This window comes from Brachycentrus maculatus, unplaced genomic scaffold (assembly GCF_059751285.1).
Source record: "Brachycentrus maculatus isolate JH-2025_06_01 unplaced genomic scaffold, ASM5975128v1 h1tg000175l, whole genome shotgun sequence".
In the NCBI taxonomy this organism is placed as follows: domain Eukaryota; kingdom Metazoa; phylum Arthropoda; class Insecta; order Trichoptera; family Brachycentridae; genus Brachycentrus; species Brachycentrus maculatus.
The window spans coordinates 1,196,863-1,223,003 of record NW_028280927.1 but is presented as its reverse complement, the minus strand read 5'-3'; the positions used below and the strand labels follow the sequence as shown (position 1 = coordinate 1,223,003).

Genomic DNA, 26,141 nt, shown 5'->3' with positions numbered 1-26,141 from the left:
AAGAAATATTTGTGTAAATAATAAAAACACAAATATTTCTCATTAAAAAATATTAATAACAATGTGCGTACATGGCTCGTTGGCTAATAAGTTTGTCGGCCTCTGGTAAAAATACCACAAGCAAGCATTAAATCAAGTATTTGTCTCCTTTCCTTATCAATAAAACATTTCAGAGAGGCGCCAAGCGTTGAGGAGAAATACAATCAGAATGGGAGATTTGCGGTTAGGTTAGGTTAGTATTTTTGTAAATAATAAAAACGCAAAACTAAACTTTTAACTAACTAAACTTTTAAAAAACTAAACTTTTAACAAACTAACCAACTAACTTTTAAGTAATAAAAAGTATTTTTTTAAGTATGAAAAACTGCAGACTGACTTTGATTTGTCTGAATGGATGAACGTCTGACTGCGATATCTTCTTACCTGCATTATTGTCTGAGACTGCGAGATGGTTGTCACCGTTTAGCGCAACAGCCTTGGAGTAAGGTCCCATCTCATCCACGATCACTTTCAGGGCTCCAACACGAGGAAGTGACACATGGGTGAGATGTGGTAGGTCATTCTTGGATGCATATCTGAAATATTTAATCGGGAATGTGAAATACCACATATTATTGGTGGAAAACGTAAATTTGTTTACTGTAAGGAAATGTAAATATATATATTTATATATATTTATATATATATATATATATATATATATATATATATATATATATATTATATATATATATATATATATATATATATATATATATATATATATATATATATATATATATATATATATATATATATATATATATATATATATATATATATATATATATATATATATATATATATATATATATATATATATATATATATATATATATATATATATATATATATATATATATATATATATATATATATATATATATATATATATATATGTATATATATATATATATATATATATATATATATATATATATGTATATATATATATATATATATATATATATATATATATATATATATATATATATAATATATATATATATATATATATATATATATATATATATATATATATATATATATATATATATATATATATATATATATATATATATATATATATATATATATATATATATATTTATATATATATATATATTTATATATATATAAATATATATATATATATATATATATATATATATATATATATATATATATATATATATATATATATATATATATTTTTTTTTTTTTTAAATTTTAATTTTATTTTTATTTTTTTATTTTATTATTATTTTTTTTGCCCGCCTCCGTAGTGTAATGGTCAGCACGCTCGGCTACCGTTCTGGAGGTCCCGAGTTCGATTCCCAAGGGGGGTAAAATAAATATAAGTGATTTTTTCACTGTAATATTTATTCAATATTACCATGGACTGGTACCTGAAGCGGAGGGCTGATCACCTTTCCTTCATGTGTAAACGATCAAGATAACACTGCGTTTATATGACACAGTACCCTATGCACCATTGGGGTGCGGATAAGGGTTTTAGTTTTATTATATAGCGCAATATGATTTTTTTAAAAATATATATTATTCGTACGGCGTGGTTGAATACTTTGTTAATGTGCGGCTCACTAATAACCGCCAGTTAATTATGGGACTAGATGAAGGTCCCGTCCATTAGGAAAATTGGTTTACTTTCGATCCTGAGATTGCTTAAAATCCTGTAGCTTTGTACATGTTTTTCCCCGAGACACTTTTAAAGCAAGGCCACGTAGAGTATTCATGCTTCCCGCGTGGCGAGTTACTTGCGACGATGCCTCTGGGAAGGGTGATAGTCCCGTTGAACAGCCTGCCTAGTGATGCTAACCTTTTTCACTTTTTTTTAGATTTAAAGGGTTTTTCACAACATTTTTACGTTATTACTCAGAAAAGTTGTCGGCAAACATATTAGCCAAAAAGCCAAATATAGACACTACAACGATTTAAAAAAATCTTAAGGGCCAAACTTGTTTGCAATTCTAGTACACCTTTATTATAATTTGGGACTTTATTAATTGATTCGGCAGTCACTTTGTGGTAAAATCCATCCATTTTTATTTTATCATTTTATTGTGACGGATCGCTCACTCCTTTCAAGAACGCCATAAATCAAAAATCGTCAATTTTCAGATGTTTTCGGAATGCCCAGAAAATGTACTACATCCCAGAAAAAGAGGCATATTTTTAACTCAATATTTACCCGCTACAGGCCAGAAAGTGATGTTTTTGCATTTCGGAGAAAAGGTATTGTTCAATTATTTTTTAAATATACTAAATATTTTTCAAATGGAGAAAAAAACCTTCAAGTTTTACCTAAAAAGATCTGTTGCTATTTTTAATACATGGTATTTTATTTTAAAAATTTAAAACCGTTCTCCTGAAAAATCAAGTTTTTGATTTATGACGTTCTTGAAAGGAGTGAGTGACATGTTTCAATGCATTCCATATCATTTTCAAACACCATACGGTGTTTAAAAATGATGCGGAATGCATCGAAACACGTGTCACAATAGATTTTAAGAAATAGTGGTATTTACTAAGTAAAACTTACATTAAAAATATTTTTAGTCCTTAAGGTCCAATATACGATAAATCGCAAGTTAATTTTCTTTAAACCCAGGTAACATTTGACGTAGTTGCAGATATATATATTTATGTATATATATATATATATACATATATATATATATATATATATATATATATATATATATATATATATATATATATATATATATATATATATATATATATGTATATATATATATATATATATATATATATATTATATATATATATATATATATATATATATAAATATATATATATATATATATATATATATATATATATATAATATATATATATATATATATATATATATATATATATATATATATATATAAATATATATATATATATATATATATATATATATATATATATATATATATATATATATATATATATATATATATATATATATATATATAATATATATATATATATATATATATATAATATATATATATATATATATATATATATATATATATATATATATATATATATATATATATATATATATATATATATATATATATATATATATATATATATATTACTCGAACAATACAATACATAATTATTATTTATTTTCATACGGTCATAATAAATTATTTTAATAAAAACGTATCCCGATAATTAATCATTGTTAATATAGTGTTAAAAACAATACTATTACGCATATTCGTACATATATACATGCTAGGGCATGCATAACCGGTTATAGGTAAACCGGTTTACCGGAAAATGGTTAAATTCAATTACTGAATTACCGGTCTGATTTCCGGTAATTTCGATTAATTATTATTTGCTTTTTAATAAACGTAGGAGTTCCAAAAAGATCATAATTGATTATATTGTATTTTTATTTGCAGTGGCATTCTCCTTAAGCGATTATTCTAAACAAGCTGAACTCAGCCAGGCGTCGCTGTGGTTCAGTCTGGTTAAATAAAAAAGAAAGAAAAGGACGTAGGTATGTACATATATCTAATATATTTAATTTCACAATGATTGTGGGTATACAATATTTTAACAGCTATCAAGAAGCACCTTGTCCTCCATGAGTAATATTTAGTATTTCGCGTGTTGTTTTTACGTTCAACAGATGGCGCTGCCATGGCGGTAAAAAAACTATTTTAAAAACACTGACCCAGGTAGAAACAAGTGCCTCATGTGACATATGGCATGTCGTATAAAAACTCTGTTTTATGAATGTATATTTTATAATATAATATATAAAACCCTTATCCGCACCCCAATAGTGCATAGGGCACTGTGTCATATAAACGCAGTGTTATCTTGATCGTTTACACATGAAGGAAAGGTGATCAGCCCTCCGCTTCAGGTACCAGTCCATGGTAATATTGAATAAATATTACAGTGAAAAAATCACTTATATTTTTTTTACCCCCCTTGGGAATCGAACCCGGGACCTCCAGAACGGTAGCCGAGCGTGCTGACCATTACACTACGGAGGCGGAATGTACATTATATTGTGATATCTCCACATGATTTCTACTTTGAAACAAGATATTTTAGACTCTTCAGACGATATAACTGTCTCAAATTTGAAAGATGCAAGTACAAGGAATAATTTTATGGAGGGATACATAATATTCCTATTAACTGTATGTATTTGCTGACTAATATAAGTATAATATCATTTCTGGTAATGTCGCATGCCCTTGTACATACGTAGGTACAAAAATGTCTCGTATCAAAGAGCGAACATTAATCTTGAATGAATTGACATTGTTCGGACTGTCAGTCATACGACAGATAATAACAACGATCTGGTTACAGACTCTCGGGTTGACATTACTTGATATTAATAAAATGGAATATGGTAACATTCACAATGGCTCGATATATACAGGAGACCTTTGAAAAACAATAGTTGAACGTGGAAAAATAATGTAGTACCATTCTGAGTTCTGAGTAATGTATTCATTGGGACAAATACACAATTTTATAGGACCAAAATGATATTACATTTTGGATCAGTGCTCCTTAAACGCTGTGTCGCGTGCCTTTGCGCATTTAAAAAAAGAAAGCATTATTTGCCAAACCCGTTTATTGTTTTATTATTTTATATTTTGCCCTGTGTTAGGTTTGTTTAATTTTTTAACTTTCTTATTTTTCTTATTTCGCTCACTCCTTTTTACAACGTCATATATAAAAAAACTTGAATTTTCAGGAGATCGTTTTTAAAAATAAATATCAAGCCAATTATTGAACTTTTTAATGTGCAACAGATCTTTTTAGGTAAAACCTGAAGGTTTTTTTCTCCATTTGAAATTTTTTTAGTATATTTAAAAAAATAATTAAACCATACATTTTCTTCAAAATGCAAAAACAACACTTTCTGCCCTGTAGCGCGTAAATTTTAAGTAAAAAATATGTCTCTTTTGCTGGGATATAGTACATTTTCTGGGCATTCCGAAATCATGCACAACTGAAGATTGACGATTTTTGATATATGACGTTGTTGAAAGGAGTGAGCGATTTATGTTTCAGTCTTGTTAACCAAAATAAGTAATGGGAATTATTGGAACACCTCACAAAATTTGGCGAGCGTGCTTTTGCTGTTGCGGGATCGATGGCCTGGAATGCTCATGCACCAGTAGTTAGAAACAGCGATAGTGAGATGTTTTTTAGAAAAAAACTAAAAACGCATCTGTGTGCTTAATCACTTCCACTATCTAATATTTCCCAATCCAATCACAGTGAAGCGTCCTTGAGAGTATTTTTTAAAAAATTGCGTTTTCTAAATTATGCCAAATTATTATTATTTCAAACATGTTTAGTTGTGCGTAAACATTTTTGTAGAAATAGATAAGATAAAAGATTGAGAAACACTGTTTTCTATTAATCAATGTCATATAAGCTTTATTTTTTTTAAACAAAATGACGGAACATATTACCCTTACACGCGAAATGCCCAATTTTTCTTGATAATACATTAGTTAATTTATAAAAAAAGGATGTATTTAAAATTTGTGAGTTCGGTTGTCCAATTGGTTTGGCGTTCAAAGACAGATTGGCGTGGCGTTCTATTCTCTCAGCTTACCAAGTTGGAGAAGGGGCGTGATGGTAAGTTGATTACTTAATTATTTTCGTTCTTAAAGTCTCGCTAAATGCAGATTGGACTATATCAAAGGAATGTCGATTGTTGTAATTTTAACGGGTTCAATAAAATATTTATTTCATTAATTGATTCGGCAGTCACTTTGTGGTAATATCTATCCATTTTTAATTAAAGTTTTACTTGGTTTTACGGTGTTTGAAAATAATATATATATATATATATATATATATATATATATATATATATATATATATATATATATATATGTATATATATATATATATATATATCTATATATATATATATATACATATATATACATATATATATATATATATATATATATATATATATATATATATATATATACATATATATATATATATATATATATATATATATATATATATATATATATATATATATATATATATATATATATATATATATATATTCATTATATATATATATATATACATATATGTATATATATATATATATATATATATATATATATATATATATATATATATATATATATATATATATATATATATAGAAATATATATATATAGAAATATATATATATAGAAATATATATATTGTTTTTGTATGTCAGAACTAACCTTTGACTGGTTTCCCTACGTTTTCTCAAGAAGCCTCCCTCAGGGAAAAGCACAATAAAGTTTCGGTCTATGGGGATGAACATGGTCTTCAGGTGCTGTCGAAGTTCTTGAACTGAGGCATCACGATTCTTTTTACCCTGCAAAGAAGATTAAAAAAAACATGAATATTGTACAGAAATTAAACAAGATTATAAAAGTACTTTTACAAAATTTTAAGACACTAAAAAAAGAGCATTATCAAAAACCAAAATTTCCTTTTTTCTCTCATTTTTCTCAACACAACAATCGGAACGATTAATAAATCCGAACGATTCCCTAATACGTACGACCCTACAAGATTTACGTTCGGATTAGCGAGCTGCCATTTTAGACACATTTTTAGTATTCTTGTCTGGAGAGGTGTCGTGAAAGATATTAATTGAAATTTATTCAAATTTATTTGTGAAAATATTAATCCATTACGTAGGACCAGCACACATATGAAGCTCTTCTGCCCACGCGTTCAGAGAGTGTAAATAATTGTAAAATACTTAATTTCGTTTACCCATACCTCTAGGCGCTGTTTTTACATTTTTACAATAATATAATGCAAATTGTCTCTTCGATTTCGATAATCCGAAAGTGCACAGATTATTTGGTGTATTATAATATGTTTGCGCAATATTCAATGTCCATATTGATGGCATAGCTACAATATCAAATATTCGAAACACACTTTATGAATTAATATATAAATTACCAAACTTTCTTCATACATTGTTCGATTTCAAATGATAATTGCACGCATTTGTAATTTTACGGATAAAATATGTAAATAGCTACGAAATGTCCTACTTCGCTTATATTTTTTAAATTATGTTAAAATTATTCTCATATATGTTAGTAGTCCTATACGTACCGTCACTATAATTCAGCTCAACACAGGCTATGCCTCAAAAGCCGTAATACATATATTTTTTTTAAAAATGTAAAAAAATGTATCTTTGAAAAAATATATATTTAAAAAAAAATGAATACATACATAAATTTGTATATTTAAAAATAAAAATAAAAATAAAAACATATCCATCCCTGATTTATCTATCCATCCCCGAAGAAGGCGAAGTATGTATTTGTCGAAATCGGTTCGAAATAAAGTATCCAAATAAATGAAGTCCAAAACAAAGTTCATGTCTTAAATGTGAAACAAACAATCATGAAAAATATTTCAAAATACTTAGAAATATTTGTTTTCTATTTGTGCCTGGTACAATACCGTTTTTAAAATGAAATTAATAAAACATAAGAAAAAAACTGAAACTTTGAGCTTGCATCAATATTACAATATATATTATATCATATGTACCATTTATATATTACATTTAAATAAACATTTTTAATTACAAAAATATCAGTCTCTGAATACAAATCAGCAAATTTTAATTTTATTAACTTTTTAAACATTATGGGAAAATCAGAGTACAAAATGTCAAACCCTTTTCTAGTGGAACGGAAGGCCTGTTGATTGCCGTCCACCGAGGAGTTTTACGTGGTTTTCTTCCAGCAATTGAAAAATGCTGAGAAGTTCCTGATTGACCCATACTAGTTTATCCCTCCTTTTCCCAATACAGATTAAAAATTTTGAAAAAATAAACTAGAAACAAATATCCACTCAATGATCTATAAACCTTGGATGTATAAAAAGCAAGGTAAATAATAAGTTCTTGAATTTTTCCGCAGATACTTTGTGGCACATTTTATAAACTTTATAAAATTAATTAACTTTGTTTTCACCATTTTTTTTATAAATACAATTTAACCTACCGGTTTCGATTTCAATTAAATAAATTTAATTTTAAAATTTAATTTAGGATTTTTATGAAGTGTGTGGAAGTTTTAGTGAGAGTATTTTAATGTTTTTGATTTAAAATAAACCCTGATGATGACAAGGTATTGTCGAAACCGGTAGGTTAAATTGTATTTATAAAAAAATGGTGAAAACAAAAATAATTAATTTTATAAAGTTTAATTAATACAAGTCCCTACTAGAAAAAACGCAGAACCTATCACCTTGGCTTCATAGAATTAACGAATACTTGTTCAATACACCATTATGCACTATTGTGTGCGGATAACGACTAGAAGAAGAAAGAAGATAGTGTTATATGGATTATAAAAGTTAAATATTACTATCCTTGGAAACTGGGTGTCCTTAAGGTAAATGGTTAGCATTTTTATACGTAAGAGGAGGTACGCGATAGAATTTTCAATATTACGATTATATTATACAGTTTCGACAATGCCTTCGGAGCACTTGGGTCGGTCGGGGCAATAAATTGAACCGAATTCAAATACTCGTAATATGATACCGTGTATGTGGTCAGAATAACGTAGTTATGCGTCCGATACTGGTATGGATTACTCGATACCTTATCGCTACGGGACATGGGATGCTCTTCTCCACAGGAGAAATACTAAATCGATCGCCAATAATACTGCTCAAAGTCCCATTATATTCCAAACGACCAGTGTTAAATGCATCCGTCAAATGTCATTCGTATCAGTCTGTCCTTTCTATATCTCTGCACTGTGTTTACTGTGTCGCGAAAATGTGAATGTCTTAATATCTATAAAAAGAGAAAAATATATAATTTTCGTATTCTACACCACTGTTCCGCAAAGTGTGTGCCGCGGCACACTGGTGTACCGTGGTGATTAGTTCGTGTGCCGCGGAAAAAGTCTAGTTTTATGAAAATAACACATTACTCTAAATTTTTATTGCCTGTGCTTAGTTAAGTAGACTCACATTTCACATTAAACATTTTTAATTATAACCCTTATCCGCACCTAATGGTGCATAGGGCACTGCATCAAATTGACGCAGTGTTATCTTGATTAATTACTTACATGAAGGCAAGGTGATCACTCTTGCGCTTCAGGAACCAGTCCAGGGTAATATTAAATAAATATAACAGTGTTAAATCACTAATATTTATTTAATATTACATTAAACATAAAACATAAAACTCATTAAACATAAAATGTTAAATATGTTACCATAATATGGTAAATATGCGCCTCTGAAATTTCTTAATTTGGTAGGTATACCTTGAAAAGAAAAAGTTTGCGGAACACTGTTTTACACTTTATCATGTTTACATAATGTATCGCCTCTTCCACATATGAATTTGGAAGAGGCGAAGAATGTTTGCAAAGTTTGCTTATGCATATTCTTACACATACCCGCCGAGTATTTCGACTCCTAACCTGATCACTTTCAAGTATTTGAAATATTCAACCATGCTAAGTTTTCCTCGATCTTCCTCTGCTTATATTTCCATTTATTATAATACATTTGCCTTAAAAAATCTGATTTTTTTTCTTCTAAATCATTCGTTTTACATTTCCGAACTATCCCAACACACCATTCTTAACATTATCAATAATGCTTACCTTACACTAGCATTATTTCATCATTCGAACATCTGTCTGAGTGATTGCATTTCTACTGCATTAAGTTTACTTTCATCTTTCTTTTGCCAAGTCTATACTTCACTTACCACGCATCAAGATAGGTACCAGGACTCCATCGTGCACTGTTAGTTTAGTTCTTGCTGTTAAGCTGTTATTTGCCATAACTAATTTCAGTGCACCATTCACCCTGTTCCCAGTATTCTCTTTCCTTTATACATCATTATCAATCTTTCCATCTCTATAAAACATACTTCCCAAACAAATACTTGAGAAGTACTTTATATTCAAATCACAAAAAAACATGGGCGTAGACTGTCTTATCATGGCCATCAACAAATTATAATTTATTATTTAAAAAAAAAATATCTCATTCAAGAAAACCTATAAAAAACCTTTTGTTTTCATTTTGAATCGATCGTAAATTAAAATGAACAACTAAATTTCTTATGTCGAGTATGTGGTATATGTCCGATGTCCATTAGATGCCCATAATTTAATGGCAGGCGATAGTTCATCCCATACTTATGCCCGTACGGTTATAATAATTGACCAATAAAATCCTCATTTAAATTTTGGGTAATATTGAATTACCCGTGTAATAAAAAGGAATAGTGGATAGACAACCACAATCTGATGGGATCTGTAATATAGTAACTATATGTGTTGCCTACTTTCAAAATACGCCAGATCCAATTTTTAAGATTTTGAAATAAATACTCTATCGGAATTCCAATTGTGTGTATTATTGTTTAAAATATTTATATACTTGAAAACCCTCTTAACACCTCCTCTGCGATGGTGGGTCTGATCAGACCCACCATCGCGGAAAATTATTAATTACTTAATAGGTAATTTTTTTACGTCGTTTTCCTTCAGTGTAATCGTTCTTCAAACAATTACCTACAAATTGAGATATAAACAAAAATTATCGGACCAGATTCGAATGAGTTATTTAAAAAAAAAGAACAAATAAAAGATCAAAAATCATATTGAGTAAGGTCAGTTGTTCGCTATCAATGTGTTAGTGTGCCGTCTGCCGTGCCCTCGAACTCCCCAAAACAAAAGCAAACATTGTCAATCTTTGGCGATTGATTCTGTGTATTGTTTTTTTTACATTCGTTTTAAACTGATTTATTTGTTTACTTGTATGAAAAATACTAAGGATCACGTTTAAAAAAGTGTAATTATTACATAAGTTGTTAATATTTTCATAAATTGATTCGGCAGTTACTTTTTGGTAAAATCTAACCATTTTTAATTTAAGTTTTACTTAGAAAATACCACAAATAGTGGTAATATATAGTATATAATAGATTTATGTATATATACAACACCGACATACACAAAGTTACTAACTTCAAAACTTCACAATAAACTGTTTTATGTTTGAACAATTTCTAGTTTAAAAAAAAAAAATCTTTACGACACTTTACCACAACGAATGGCAGGAAAAAAATAAATATCTCATAACGAGATTGGACGACTTTTGGACAGTTCTAAAATTGAAAGAAAAGTGAGAAAGTAGTGTAGATGACAGTGATTTAGAATTCAAAAACCTTAGATACAGAATTTTAAAGTGAAACAGAAAACTTGGTTTTGTAAGAAATGTCAGTAAGTGATGAAGACATCGATTTTAACAAGAAAAGTAGCGATTGTCTTCTGATTTTTTGATAATAATTTACTTGTCAATATTAAAATTAAATTTGTTACCTATTATGTCTAACGAACTTGTATATAAAAATAATTTATACCCAAAAATTAGTTTTATTTAGTACCGTACAAAATTATATTCATAATTTCGAAGACCCGCAAATCTATGTAAGAAATGGCGAACATTAAATGAATATTTACACCATTTTGGGCAATTCTGTTTATATTTTTCAATGAAAAATTTACCATTTTCACTGTATTTAAAATAAATTTTAATTGCATTATGGACAAAAATTTATCTTGAATTATGAACTCAAGTCAAAATCCCAGAATCATTTTGTGGTTTTTGGAGCTAACCGCCACGTTTTATATTTGAAGATAACAAATAAAAGTTAAAAATTCTATCTTTTATGATGTTGACTTAAAATATAGTTAAAAAATTAAAAACACAAATTATTTGAATTCAGTAAAAATAAACATGTTTACAACCACTGCTTCATGCCGATCATGCCTCACGCGGATGCGACATGCTACGCGGTGGTAGTTAGCAGCTGCGCTCGGTCGAGTTCGCATGTAAAATGATGCGCTTGGATAATTTAAATTCAAAACTATCAAAAACTTGAAAATTCTCATACAAAACTTATGACACATTATCCTATTGCTATGTAGCCTATTTTGATTAATATATAAAATATAAAAACCCGACAAAAAACGTCTAAAAGGCGATTTCTGTACTGGGTCAGATCAGACCCACCACCGCTGGGCGCGTTTTGTTTGAGGGCATCGCGCTTTAGGTGTTAATAAATACTTAAAAACAGCGTTGTATTTCAAATTCAGCTATATTCGTGAAACTTGCCTTCTGACGCATATCGGCCAATCAAAGAGCGGGGATAGGTCAAAAATTAAGATGACGTCATTATCCGTTTGTGTGACGTGTTTTTTTTGAAATACTGAAAAAAATCCAAAAAGAGGGAAAATTCTATATTTCATAATATTTTATCTAAAGATAGACAAATCTTTGAAACATAAATGTTACCCGGAGAATTTTTCATTTTTTGTTAAATCGACCAACATGGATCTGGCGGATTTTGAAATTAGGCGACACATATACATTGTACATAATAATCCTAGTACATACCTGTATAATATAATGTTAGTACGACAGTAATAAAAATTACATAATTGAATAAGAAATTTCAATGCTATGACTATCATAACTGACAGGCGCCGTGGCGTAGTTGGGTAGACGCTTGACTGCAAAACTGGCGTCGCGGGTTCGATTCCCACCAATTGCAAAATAAATTCAAGGAAGATTTATTTTTAATGGGTCTGGGTGTTTCTGGTGTATTTTTCACATTTACATTCCCTATCCTTACTATCCTACCTGCAGACAAGCATCTAAAATTGACGTTCATGTAAAAAAGGGTTATTCCTTTAAATAAATAAAAAAAACATGGGTTATAAATGCTTAAAATATTAGTGTTTAATAGACTTAAAGTTCCAACATAGACTCCCACAGAGGAAATATAACTTATGGCAGTAAAACAACCACAGTTGAACCTCTCATAACGAGATTGATTCATTCCAAAATCTTACTCGTTATATGAAATAAACATATTTTTTTACCATATAAATCAATGCAAAATAGGGTAATGCGTTCAATGCCAATTCTTTTATCGTTTATTCAAATAAAATTACGTACTTATAAATTGGCGAAAAGCGTTACAACCAGGAATTCCGTTTCGATTTACATAAAACAATAAAAAAATGATTTGTTATTTTTTAATTTATGACAAATAATTCATTATTTTTCCGTATTTGAGTATGCCTTTAGAGTCTTCACGTAATATATTATTTCAGTGTGTTTCGAAATGTGTAAACTCAACTTTACTACTCATGTTCATACTCGCTTGTCTCAAAGCAAGTATAAACATGAGCCGCGCATGAATGCTACATACATAGAAAACAGTGTGTACACATTTTACATTTTTAATAGAGTTTTAGCGTTTTGAAAATTGCTATTTTGTCCGCATCTCGTGATTGTTAGCGATACATTGAACGTGTTAAGGTTCATTTCTGAATGACGTGTATTTTACAGTGCACTTATATGAGTCATTAGAAAACCATGAAATACATTAATATGATAATTTCTAAGTCTCTGAAAATTGCAATACGTATTTGAAAACTATAAAAGTGATACAAATTGATGTGTGAAACTGTGTTGTTAAATAAAACGGTAATATTAAACACTGATTAGAAGCGCACAGAAATACATTAACAAAATAATAATAACCGGTTACAGAAGGGATATGCAGTGTCAATTGCTGATTGAAAACAGAACACCGATACTAAAATCTCGATGTAATTATTGATAAATGATACGAGTTAGAAAGGAAATGTTTTCAAGTTAGACGGGCTTGAATCATAGGGTGAAACATAACTCATTGCATAGACTCAAATGAAGTGTTATTTAATTAAAAATTTAAATGTAACTTTGTTTTAAAATCACTAAAAATATTTTATAATAACTTAATTATAATGTCTACCGGTTTCGAAGCTAACCACTTCTTTATCAAGACTGATTAATACTAAAACACTATCTACTTAACAATATTCAAAACATTTTGACGGTTAGGCAAAGGAGCTTGAGTAGATCTCAAGTGGCTTTATTTTTTGCATTGATTAGCAGTCACAGTCAAAAGGGATCAGGGATGTTAAGTGATTGGAAACATATTCAATAACGGACTTTTAGAAAAATCATTTACTTGTGTATTTATTAGTTGTAAATTATTATGAATTGCCTTTTTAATTTCTTAGTAATCTCATTTAAGTCCTCTGTTGCATGTGTTTAATATATTTATACCTTTATTTATTTTTATAAAAATAATGCGATCTATTTCAAATCTAGCTACCACCTATCTAATTAATAATTATTAACATCTGTAAAGTATAATTCATATGTAACATTATTAAAAAATAACTTTAAATTTATAGATTTATATGATTTTAAAACAAAGTAACGTTTTGAGTATAAAATGGAAAATCACAAAGTTAGAGCTTCAAATATAAATTATATCCAAAAAGTGTTTCATCCGTGTGCTTTGTCGAGAGATGCTTTATGTGATTTGTGTTAGTAATTCTTAAAAGCACATTGTATGGGATTGCTGAAGCATAAAGTTGCTTGACTGAGTTGTTGAATTTGTTGAAATTTTCGTATTATTTTCACTATCGATTTTTGTGCAACATAAACACTATTCAATAGTACTTTACTCATACCGCACACGCACACACACACAAACATATGTATATATATATATATATATATATATATATATATATATATATATATATATATATATATATATATATATATATATATACATATATATATATATATATATACATATATATATATATATATATATATATATATATATATATATATATATATATATATATATATATATATATATATATATATATATATATATATATATATATATATATATATATATATATATATATATATATATATATATATATATATATATATATATATATATATATATATATATATATATATATATATAGATTTATATTATCCACTGACACTTCGTGATGGAATTGCATTTTTAATTTATTATTAGATTAAAACCAATATTTTTAGCTTTTCCACTTTTTTATTTGACCAGCGACCGGGTTTCGTCGTTACCGACATCATCAGACTGGTCGTCATCATCAGACGTCGTTACCGACATCACCAGTCTGATGATGTCGGTAACGACGAAACCCGGTCGCTGGTCAAATAAAAAAGTGGAAAAGCTAAAAATATTGGTTTTAATCTAATAATAAATTATATATATATATGTATGTATTGTTATATTTATATACCAAATATTGTTCGTGTCGATTTTATTTGCCAAAAATTGATTAAAATCACCAGGAGACCATAATGATGTAAGGAGTGAAGTATAGTATAGTCAGGTTATGGTAGCACTCTGTGTCCACATTAGTGTGCCGGTCACGTGACGGTCGCGGCCTTGCGGGGCCGAACGATGACCTTGGCTGTGGGAACGGACGGCGGATGACGGAGGTCGCGATTTTCAAACGCGATTAAAGTCAACATAAAAAAAACTGCATATCGAACGCATATCTTAATTTTTTCACATTTTCACATTTGTAATATTGTATCGTTTTCTTTATACTACAGCAGCCTTTTTTTAATAAAAAAAATTACGATAAGATTTTTTTCTTTAACCTCAACATAGGTGAAGTACTTATTGAAGTCTTGGTATTTACAGGGCTTACAAATTGTCATAGGTTGGTTAAGTGATCACTTTATATAGTATAACATTCACCATTCTACCCATGATTGACAACCGTACTACTCAATTTTTTGAAAGCCATCCATCATTAGATGGGTCATATGTGTGTGACTTCCAAAAATTTAAGTCTTTGAGTAAAATTCTAGAGAATTTGAGAAAATCTGTCATAAGATGGATCATAGTTATGTGAATTCCAAAAAATAAGCTGGTTATCAGCCATGAGTAGAATGGTAAATATTACACGTGTATAAAATGATCACTAAACCAGCCTTTGACAGGTCGTAAGCCCTGTAAACATCTAAGTTGAGATGTCGAAAAATGTAAAATTTCTCTTAAGCGGAAAAAACCCGGATTTGTGAACATGTATATGTTAAAACAATAATAAAAATAAATTATATCACTCACAAGCATAAACAATAAACAATGAATGTAAGTCCGTCTCTCTTAGCATAACATCTTAGACCCTTTATTGGAGGGGACAGAGAACTAATTTTATGATCGTCAAAAGTAGAAATGTCTAGCAAATGAATTAATTAAAAAAAATATTTTCAATAAATTTAACTTTTTAATCTTCATAGGTTTTACTTAGTAAATGACACATTTTCTTAAAATCTATTGCGACACGTGTTTCGATGCATTTCGCATCATTTTCAAACATTTGTGTATGTGAAGCTAATTCTAAATTTAAGAGTTGGGTCCTCGGGACGTTGAAGGTTGAAGAGGGGGTAGAAGGTATTTTTTTTATTTTTTTAAATTTATTTAGTACTTGGATACACTCCAAATGTTTTGAAGTTTTTAATTCACAAGACACGCATTATAAAAACCCGGCCACGGTGACTCCTAGCTTTGCATAAATTTGGTACAACTTCAAAGTGTGCATTGTCCAAATAATGAGGCAACTCATTTTCAAGGCATAAATTTCACAAGCATACAGTAACGCACATCCGAGTGGCGGATTTCGCATGCGGCTGGCATGTTGAAGCAAGTCCTCAACATTGGCTTAAACTAATATTTCTGCATGTCAATTACCCGAGCGTGCCTTGTCTTCGGTAATGTTGACAGTGGTGATTGACACGCTCTTGTTTGAGACTGGTTTGCGCAAATATTTGCATTTTCCTATTGCGTTCTGGTGTAAAAAACATAACATGCCAATTACGTAATATCCGCTGTTGATGACATGATCAAAATATGAAGATCCATGCAGTAAAAAAAAACAGATAAAATCAAGGCGTGAGATATATCTAGAATAAATTTTAAAAAATAATAACCATATCCGCTCCCAAGGTGGAGCATGTAGTGTCCACAAACTGTCTCCAGGCTTTTCTGTCGGCTGCCAGCTCCCTTGCATCCTCCCAAGTCAGATCCGCGTCCCGAAGTTCTGACGAGAACTGCCGACGAATTGTCAGCAGTGGTCGTCCTGGGCGGCGCGAACCTGATGCCTTGTAAAAGAGGCAAGCTTGATTAAGGCTCTCAGGAGGCATGCGGAGTACATGGCCAAGCCAACTGAATCGCCTTTTCTTGACGACAGTTGTGACCAAGATTTGCTGCGTCCTACGCCTTATCTCTTCATTCCTCACAAAGTCAAACCACCGCACGCCTAAGATTCTCCGCAAACACCTATTCTCAAAGCTTAGTACACGGCTGCTCTGGGCCCTTGTAAGGTGCCATGTTTCGCAGCCGTATAAGAGAACAGGAGCAATGCAGGCATTGTATAGGCGGCATTTGGTTTTCACCGAGTATAAAACCGATCTCCAGACAGCCTTCATACTGTTAAATGCGGACCCAGCGAGTCCTAATCGCACTCCCGGTTCCTTTTGAAGGCTGCCATTTTCAGTCGCGTACACTCCCAAGTACTTGAAACTCTCGACCCTTTCGAATAAATTTTACAATGTTTAAATTCAATATAAGCATTGCAATGTTAAAATTTAATTTAAACATAGAAAATTTTATTTTGTCATATTTTTGACATCTTACTCCACTCTAGCACAATTTGATACTTATTTCTAATAACAAGCCACTTAGGCTCACAGAAAAAGTATGAAATTGAAGAAGTACTTACATCTCACCAATAGATGTCTCTAGTGAAGTTCTAGTGATTCATGAACAAGGTTTCTAAATTGGTTCATATATATAGAACTTCCAAGAATTTGAGTAGTGTGGTTGTCAATAATGGGTAGAATTGGTGAATGTTACACGTGTGTAAAGTGATCACTTAAACCAGCCTATGACGGTCGTAAGCCCCGTAAATGCCCACACTTCCATATTCTTCTTCATCTTTGATGAGATGTCAAAAAATAATATGAAAATAACTCCTGTAATTGGAGATAATCCAGATTTTGTGAACAAGTATTTGGACACACTCAAAATGTTGTAAATTGAAGAAGTATTTGTGTAAATAATAAAAACACAAATATTTCTCTTTTTTATTATAACAATGTGCGTATTTGGGTCGTTGGTTTATAAGCTTGCCGACCCCTGGTAAACACCACAAGCAAGCATTAAACCAAGTATTTTTCTCGTTTCCTTATCAATAAAACATTTCGGAGAGGCGCCAAGCGTTGAGGAGAAATACAATCAGAATGGGAGATTTGCGGTTAGGTCTGTTTTTGTCGTATTTTATTTTATATCCAAACCATCTCCATTTTCACGGAATTAATTTTGATCCTTCTCAGATCACATTTCGCCACACATCCGTTATTACGAATTCCAAATATAGCTTCATATTTATTTAATAATAATGATAAAAATAACAGTTGTGGGATAAATTATATTATTATTATTATGATGAGATTGCACATGTGGAACGAATGAACGAGGAAAAGATGGTAAAACAAATTAATGAGGCAAATGTAGTTGGAAATAAGAGCAAAGGAAGACTGAGGAAACTTTGACATGATCAGGTATGTCTAAATACTTGGCGTGTATGTATGAGGAGATGCATGAATTAGGAAGAAGCAAAGATTGTTTGCAAAGACCGATTGATGTAGCGTTATATTGTCTCCTACCCGTGCGGGGAGTGACGTGATGGTTAGTTAATTAGTTAGTCGCTAGAATAAATTTAAACCATGCTTTTATAGAATAAAAGGAGCAGAGGAAGACCGAGAAAAACATGGCACGATATGTATGCCAAATACTTGAAAGTGGTCAGGTTAGGAGTCGTAACAATAGGCGGGTATGTATGAGGAGATGCACGGACGTGGAAGAGGCGAAGAATGTTTGCAAAGACAGAGTGGTGTGGCGTTCTGTTCTCTCTGCCTACCCCTGCGGGGAAGCGACGTGATGGTTAGTTGGTTAGTTTAGTTAGTTTTTTTTTAAAGAATAAATTTTTTACAATTAATTTAAACCAATTGGTGTAGCGTTATATTGTCTCCTACCCCTTCGGGGAGTGACGTGATGGTTGGTTAGTTAGTTAGTCGCTAGAATAAATTGAAATCATGCTTTAAAGGCTATTTTCACACGGTACGGATATCAAATCAATGTACATATAATATACTCAACATATAAAGTGTAGTAGTTAGAGCATTCGGATAAAATGCTGTCCCGGGTTTGACTCCGAAGGGAATCAAAATAAATACGATTGAAGTGATTCACTTTTTTATTTAAAATCTTCTGTATTTGGTAAAAAATGTAACATTGAGCAATTTGATGCCCTGCAAAAACATACATAATTCGAAATGGCAACTAACGCAGACTGGTTAGAGTATCGAAAATCTGATTTATGACTGCTGAAGACTGATTTTTTTCTGTTTCTAGCGGCTGGTCTAAATCAACACGGACTCAAGGCAATGAATTTTAAACTCTGTGTGCATTTTCCATATGAATATTTCAGTATTGTAATCCTATATTACAGTATCAGCTTTGTAATTCTTTTTTGCTTTTCAAAAGCGGCATAAACCATTTTTTTGCGTGGATATATTTCAAGAAATGATGACTGGCAACTATTAAATCTTCCCTGTGCAGTGGGTATTTTTTTTCAAGCATAAATCTAATTCCTTGTAATCGCTAAGTCGCGTTAAACTTTTTATCAGTGTTTTTTTTTGGTGCGCCGCGCGGCGCTGGCTAACGCCGGACATATTCTAGATAATATTCTAGATCAGTGATCTCCTTTTACAATTTTTTAAACTTCTGAACCAATTCCACGAATAATAAAAAGCAATTAATATTATATTCCAGGTTTCACCAACGGGTTGGTCGGGAGCAGAGTTTGGTCGAAGGCGGCTTATAAATGAAGGTAAATAGTGAACTATGTGAACGTAATACTAAAATATACTTAATTTAACGTAATACTTAATTTATTGAACTCTTTATATTAAAATTGTGTGTGTCTCGGCATGAGATGAAACTATTGTGACACGTGTTTTGATGCATTCCGCATCAAATAAAAAAATTATAGATTACACCACTGACTGACAAAGTGACTGACGAATCAATTAATGAAATTTGAGATAAAACATCTATTTATTTATATTTTTATGAAGGAAAATTGAAGTCTGAGCATCTCAGGGCTAATGACCTGTCGTTTGGATGGCTTAATGATCACTTTATGTACTGTATAACGTTCACCATTCTGCCCATTATTGAACATCCAAATGAAATTATTTTTTTGAAACTTTTTAAAATGCGATGCTGGTGGATTTCTTTCGCATGCTAGTTCTTAGTTCATAGATTTAAAAGTATGGCTGATTGTGGCCCATCACTTAGGAATTAGCGAATTCTAGATAGACATATAATTCATTCAGTTCCATTTCAGAAAAAAAAAACAAAAACGCAAGAAAGCAACTTAATATATTCAACATTATTGTATTAATTTTATATGTATGAGTAAGAAGATTGTATAAGAAGAAAAGAGAAGTAATGGGATAAAATCGAAACAGATATTCAAATATATTTGAATATTTAAATATATTACTACATGCAAAGTAATCGCTTTCAGTAATTACCGTAGCGTTTAAAATTAGCTCACCAGTAACTTTTTTGTTGTTTTCAACGAACCAAATTCCGCGAATCAGGTAATCCTTGATCGCAGTAATTTTTAGTAATAATAGTATTTTTAACTTTCAATAATTCGATCGCAACAACGAAAATTAAGTTGACCACACCTGATTTACACCATGGTCCGACGATTCGCAAACGTCTATTGAATTGATTCATTTAAATACCCCAGCGTATTAAAAACGTAGCTCACGAAAATATATTACCCTGGTACTTGAAGCGTAACAGTTGCGCACCGTGTTCATGTGACTCGAGATTAATTTAACTGCCCTATGCACCATTAACCGTTGACGAATAAAGAGAGAAATGTGATATTCAATGCTTCGAATTTGTGATATTTTTATGATCGATGGGTGCAGTAAAACGTAAACTAGGCCATTAAAAATATTAAAGTGGTTTAAATTAATGATGGTGTGAATCAAATAAAAACAGTAGAGTTATTCGATAAATCAATTAATTTAAGAAACAATTCGATCATTAAAAGTTGTTCGATTCAAAAAGTTATGTTTGTCCAAATTACGAGACTAAATAATAGTAGTAGTTTAAAAATAAAATATTTTTAAGAAAACTATATCGAAACATTTATTTATATTTTTCATCATAAACGTAAATACGAATTCTCTTCAAATCCCATCCGCACCCGATGGTGCATAGGGCACAGTATCATATAAACGCAGTGTTATCTTCATCGTCAGCACACGAAGGAAAGGTGATCAACCCTCCGCATCGGGTATCAGTCCAGGGTTATATTGAAAAAAATAAAGTGAAATAATTACTTATATTTATTTGACCCCTCCCCCTGAGGATCGAACCCGGGACCGCCAGTACGGTAGCCGAGCGTGCTGACCATTACACTGCGGAGGCGGACAAAAATTACAAATCGTACAAAAATAACAGCCCATGATAGGTCCTAAGCCCTGTAAATACCAATACATCCACATTCTGATTAATCTATGTTGAGATGTCAACAAAAATAATTCTTAGATGGAAAAAAAAACAGATTTGAGAACAAAGATTGGGACACTCTTAAAATATAGTGAGCGAATTTTTTGTGTTTCTTGTTTTCATTGATAAGGGAAACATTTAAAAATTACTTATTATTGACATTAAAAAATATATTGATGAAATAATTTTTTTTTTGTTGTATAAAATACTTAGTTTCGATAAGGGTCACAATCCTCATAATAAAGGACTAAGACGAAGAAGAAGAAGAAAATATTTAAAAATACACATGTACCTACGTATAAAATAAAGAGAGAAAATTATGTCTCCATTACTCATAAGTCGATTATCATAATCATTCGATTAATTCCATCATTAGTAAAACCCACGTGATTAAATTATTATGAGGGAACTTAAGTCATTTAAATACGTGAATAATCAAATAGGTTTGTTCATAGATACCAAATCTTGGATGACTTTCTCCACTGCGTAATAAAAAAATCACGTTATACCCTCTTTCATTACACGTCTAGAGGCCATAAAAATTAAACACAGTTATTGTGTAACAGGTTAGTTAGTACTAGAACCCTCAACAAGTGACATTCTTCTAATAAAATGTGTATTTTAAGATGCAGATCTGTAAAGAGAAGAGAGAGAGAGGATCATAAAGTAGTTTTATTATCTCTCTTTATTCGGAGTCAACTAACGTTAATGAAATTAATTTCAAAGTTTCACAAGTTTAACCTATTATAAAAAAGGTGGGTTGTAAATCGTCTGGTCAGTGTATTTAATATAAAAATTTTAGGTAGGTACCAACAAATTATTTGTAAATAAATAAAATTGAATCAATATGTTGCCAGTGCAAAAAATAATTTAATTTTTTATTTTCTAAAATAACTAAAAATAATAAGTGCTAAAAATGTAACTAATGACACCTTGTCGATATTTTAAGAATTTATTTTTCAATAAATTATTTTCTTCGATTATTTTAATACTAGAGTAGGTCAGCCTTGCCTTGGGGACAGAATGATAATTTGGCCCCAGACCTAGTAAAGGTTGCCCATGCCTGCTCTAAATCTTTCATATGAACGAAGGATCGATTATTAGATAAGCTAGGAAATGTGTCCCATGCCTGCTCTAAACCTTTCATATAAACGAAGGATCGACAGTAAGACAAGCTAGGAAATGTTGCCCATGCCTGTTCTAAATCTTTCATATAAACGAAGGATCGACCATTAGATAAGCTAGGAAATGTTGCCCATGCCTGCTCTAAATCTTTCATATAAACGAAGGATTGGCTATAAAAGATAAGCTAGGAAAAGTTGCCCATGGCTATTCTAAATCTTTCATATAAACGAAGGATCGACTATAAGATAAGCTAGTAAATGTTGCCCATGCCTGCTCTAAACCTTTAATATAAACGAAGAATCGACTATGAAATTAGCAAATCAGCAAATATTTATTGGATAGAAATAATTCATGTATTTATTACTCGATGTATACATATTATCATGTTTGATGGCTAGTTTCATAGCTTTAATTTTATCGTTTATAATTGTAAGGAGACTGCGAAATAAATAAATATACGTTTCAACGCATTAAAACACTAACTTTGAATCTATTGTATTGTAAGGCAAAGAACGCAAGGCTAACAATTACTATTAAAAATGTTAATGGTTTTGTATCGAAATTGAGCAATCTCGAACTGAATCCACCAAAATGTGAACGCATTTTTATAATGGGTATAATAGAGAGAGCCTTTAGTGTGATAAAAGATTTATAATTTTGAAGGTCGCGTGGGATACAATAAAAAACGAGCGGTTATTTTTTATAATCCCGGATGCTTAAAAACACGGTATCACTCAATTGGTGGTTTTTCTTAGAATTTTGTGTCTTGACTCGGACTTCTGTTGTTTATTTACTAATAACTGGACGTTCCAGTGAAAGAAATTACTTACGTGATCACGAAGATCATCTGTATGCATTCAGTGACGTCAGAAACAATGGTGACTTTTCATTTACCTGCATTAAAATTGTGTAATTGTTGAATTGGCTTATTTGTATTAATGTAACTATTTTTGTGAATGTAATGTTTATTATTGTTAATGTTATTATTTTTTATTATATACTTTTTTTAAATGTCAAGCTGTACAATTCCTAAACAAATAGAGAAAAAAAAGACAGAAATCCGATTAACAAAAAAAAATCATCTATTCTATAAAACGATTATTTTCAACAAAACGAAAAAAAATAGCTCTGTCATGTCACAAGTCTTCGATCTGTCACTGTGAAATAAATTTTCGTAATATTGAGCATAATAAAATACGTTTATTATTAATGTTTTTACAATATTAAAAACTATCTATATACTATATATTAGAATGTTAGAATATTGAAATAAGGAAAGATTGCAAGACTGAGATAAGTATTATCGATAAACTTAAGAAAGCTGTGTTGAGATGGTTTAGACATGTCGCTCACTCCTTTCAACAACGTCAGATATAAAAAATCGTCAATTTTCAGTTGTGCATGTTTTCGGAATGCCCAGATAATGTACTGTATCCCAGCAAAAGCGGCATATTTTAAACCTAATATTTACCCGCTACAGGGCAGAAAGTGTTGTTTTGCATTTTGAAGAAAAGGTATTGTTAATACATCACAATTATATTAAGTATTGTTAATTAATACATTTTAATATATTTTTAAATATTAAAAACGATCTTCTGAAATATCAAGTTTTTTGATATGTGACGTTGTTGAAAGGAGTGAGCGATGTGGAACAAATGAGTGAAAAAAGAACAGTAAAAAAACGGGGCGAATGTAGTTCATAATGGGAGTAAAATTTTGTCACAATCATGCCAAGAAAAGCTTGGCATGATTGTGACAAAAGTATTTAAAATAATTGGGCGCGGTAAGTCAGGAGTCGGAATAATCGACAGATATGTATGAGCAGATGAATACACGTGGAAAAGGCGAAGATTGTGTGGCGTTCTATTCTCTCTGCCAACCCCCACAGGGAAACGGCGTAAAAAATATATATTATAAAAAGTAACGAGAAATTTCAATGTGCACTTTTTTTCTTACGCAATTTATTGGGATGGATTTTTCCTGCGGGCATTTTGCATGTACGCTTTTTCCGGTATTCGGTATATATTTTGTAGCAGCCATCCCAACTTTTCAATTAAGTAAAAACACCAAAACATATAAAGTGGACTAATTGGCTGTTTTAAAAATTGAAAACGTTAAAACTCGTTTCGGACAAAACAATTACACAAAACAGAACAACAACAAAGAACAGCTTGTAAGAAAGGAAGTGCACCAAGGTTCATTAGCTGACAAAGAAAAAAATCGTATTCAAAAATTGTTTTTGTCTTGTTTTCAACTTGGCCATTGACAAAAGAAACAGAATGAAGACGATTGGCTAATTGGAAGATGTCGTGTATGGACTTTGATAATGCTTCCGTATTGTATATAGTATGTATTTTCGTTTTGTATATAGCTTGTGTATTGGATATATATATATATATATATATATATATATATATATATATATATATATATATATATATATATATATATATATATATATATATATATATATATTTGTAATACATATACACACATGCATATAATCATAAATACATAGATACACATATACAAATACAGTTTAAATTTTAGATAATAAGCTCTTTCCGAAATAACTGTTAAAAAACCTTCTCTAAGTAACTTGAAAACGGATATAAATTTTTAAGCTCCCATGTTTGAAAGCCCCAACAAACGGGGCCTAACTAGAAAATATATGATTATTTTCAACGTAATCCTTTTGAATTAGCCGCACAAGATGTTCAATATGTTTCGTAAATAGCAGTGTGTAGGCAGTCATTACTCTTACCCCTCGGTGAATTTCTTGTACAAAGCATTTTATTTAATTCCCTTGTGGGGTAGTTTCATCCCCTCACTTATAATAGAAAGGTTTCCTTCCGACTTGCTATCTTTCTACGGAATCTTATTAAGTACCGAAAAACTAAAAACGTTTACCTTTGGAAAGGAATTGAATTTAGTACCAATTGCGGGCGGTAGGTAGGTAAGTATTCAGTTGGAGTTCTTACCTTCATATACGAGCACAGACGTAGGTACAGAGATACATACACAATATTATCCATGCGTAATTTTCCAATATACTCCAGGGAAAAGCCACGTAAAATTGACATAGCGTTTTGTAACCAACGACTTCTAGAGTATTCGGTAATGATAAAAGTAGGTAAGCACTATAATACCATGTAAACATTAGGGTTGGAATGTAGAATTTTTATTTTAATTTTAATTTGTTTATTTATTTAATATATTTACATTTTTATTTATAACATAATACATTTGAATCATTTATACATATGGAGAACTTTTATATTTCGATACGCTGTGCCTCTCCATAAAAGAGTCTGTGCTCTT

The 26,141-nt window shown here is 30.3% G+C and overlaps 1 protein-coding gene across 1 annotated transcript in view; it reads right to left on the bottom strand.

Annotated features, from left to right (window-relative positions):
• LOC148308153 (acyl-CoA:lysophosphatidylglycerol acyltransferase 1-like) overlaps window positions 1-26,141 on the bottom strand; it is a 491,071-nt gene that overhangs the window by 3,859 nt on the left and 461,071 nt on the right. The window contains exons 4-5 of the mRNA XM_088262206.1: window positions 6,331-6,467; window positions 424-575 (exon numbers count right to left, since the gene is read on the bottom strand). Coding sequence (XP_088118332.1) covers window positions 424-575; window positions 6,331-6,467 — 289 coding nt within the window. The remainder of the gene's footprint in view (window positions 1-423; window positions 576-6,330; window positions 6,468-26,141) is intronic.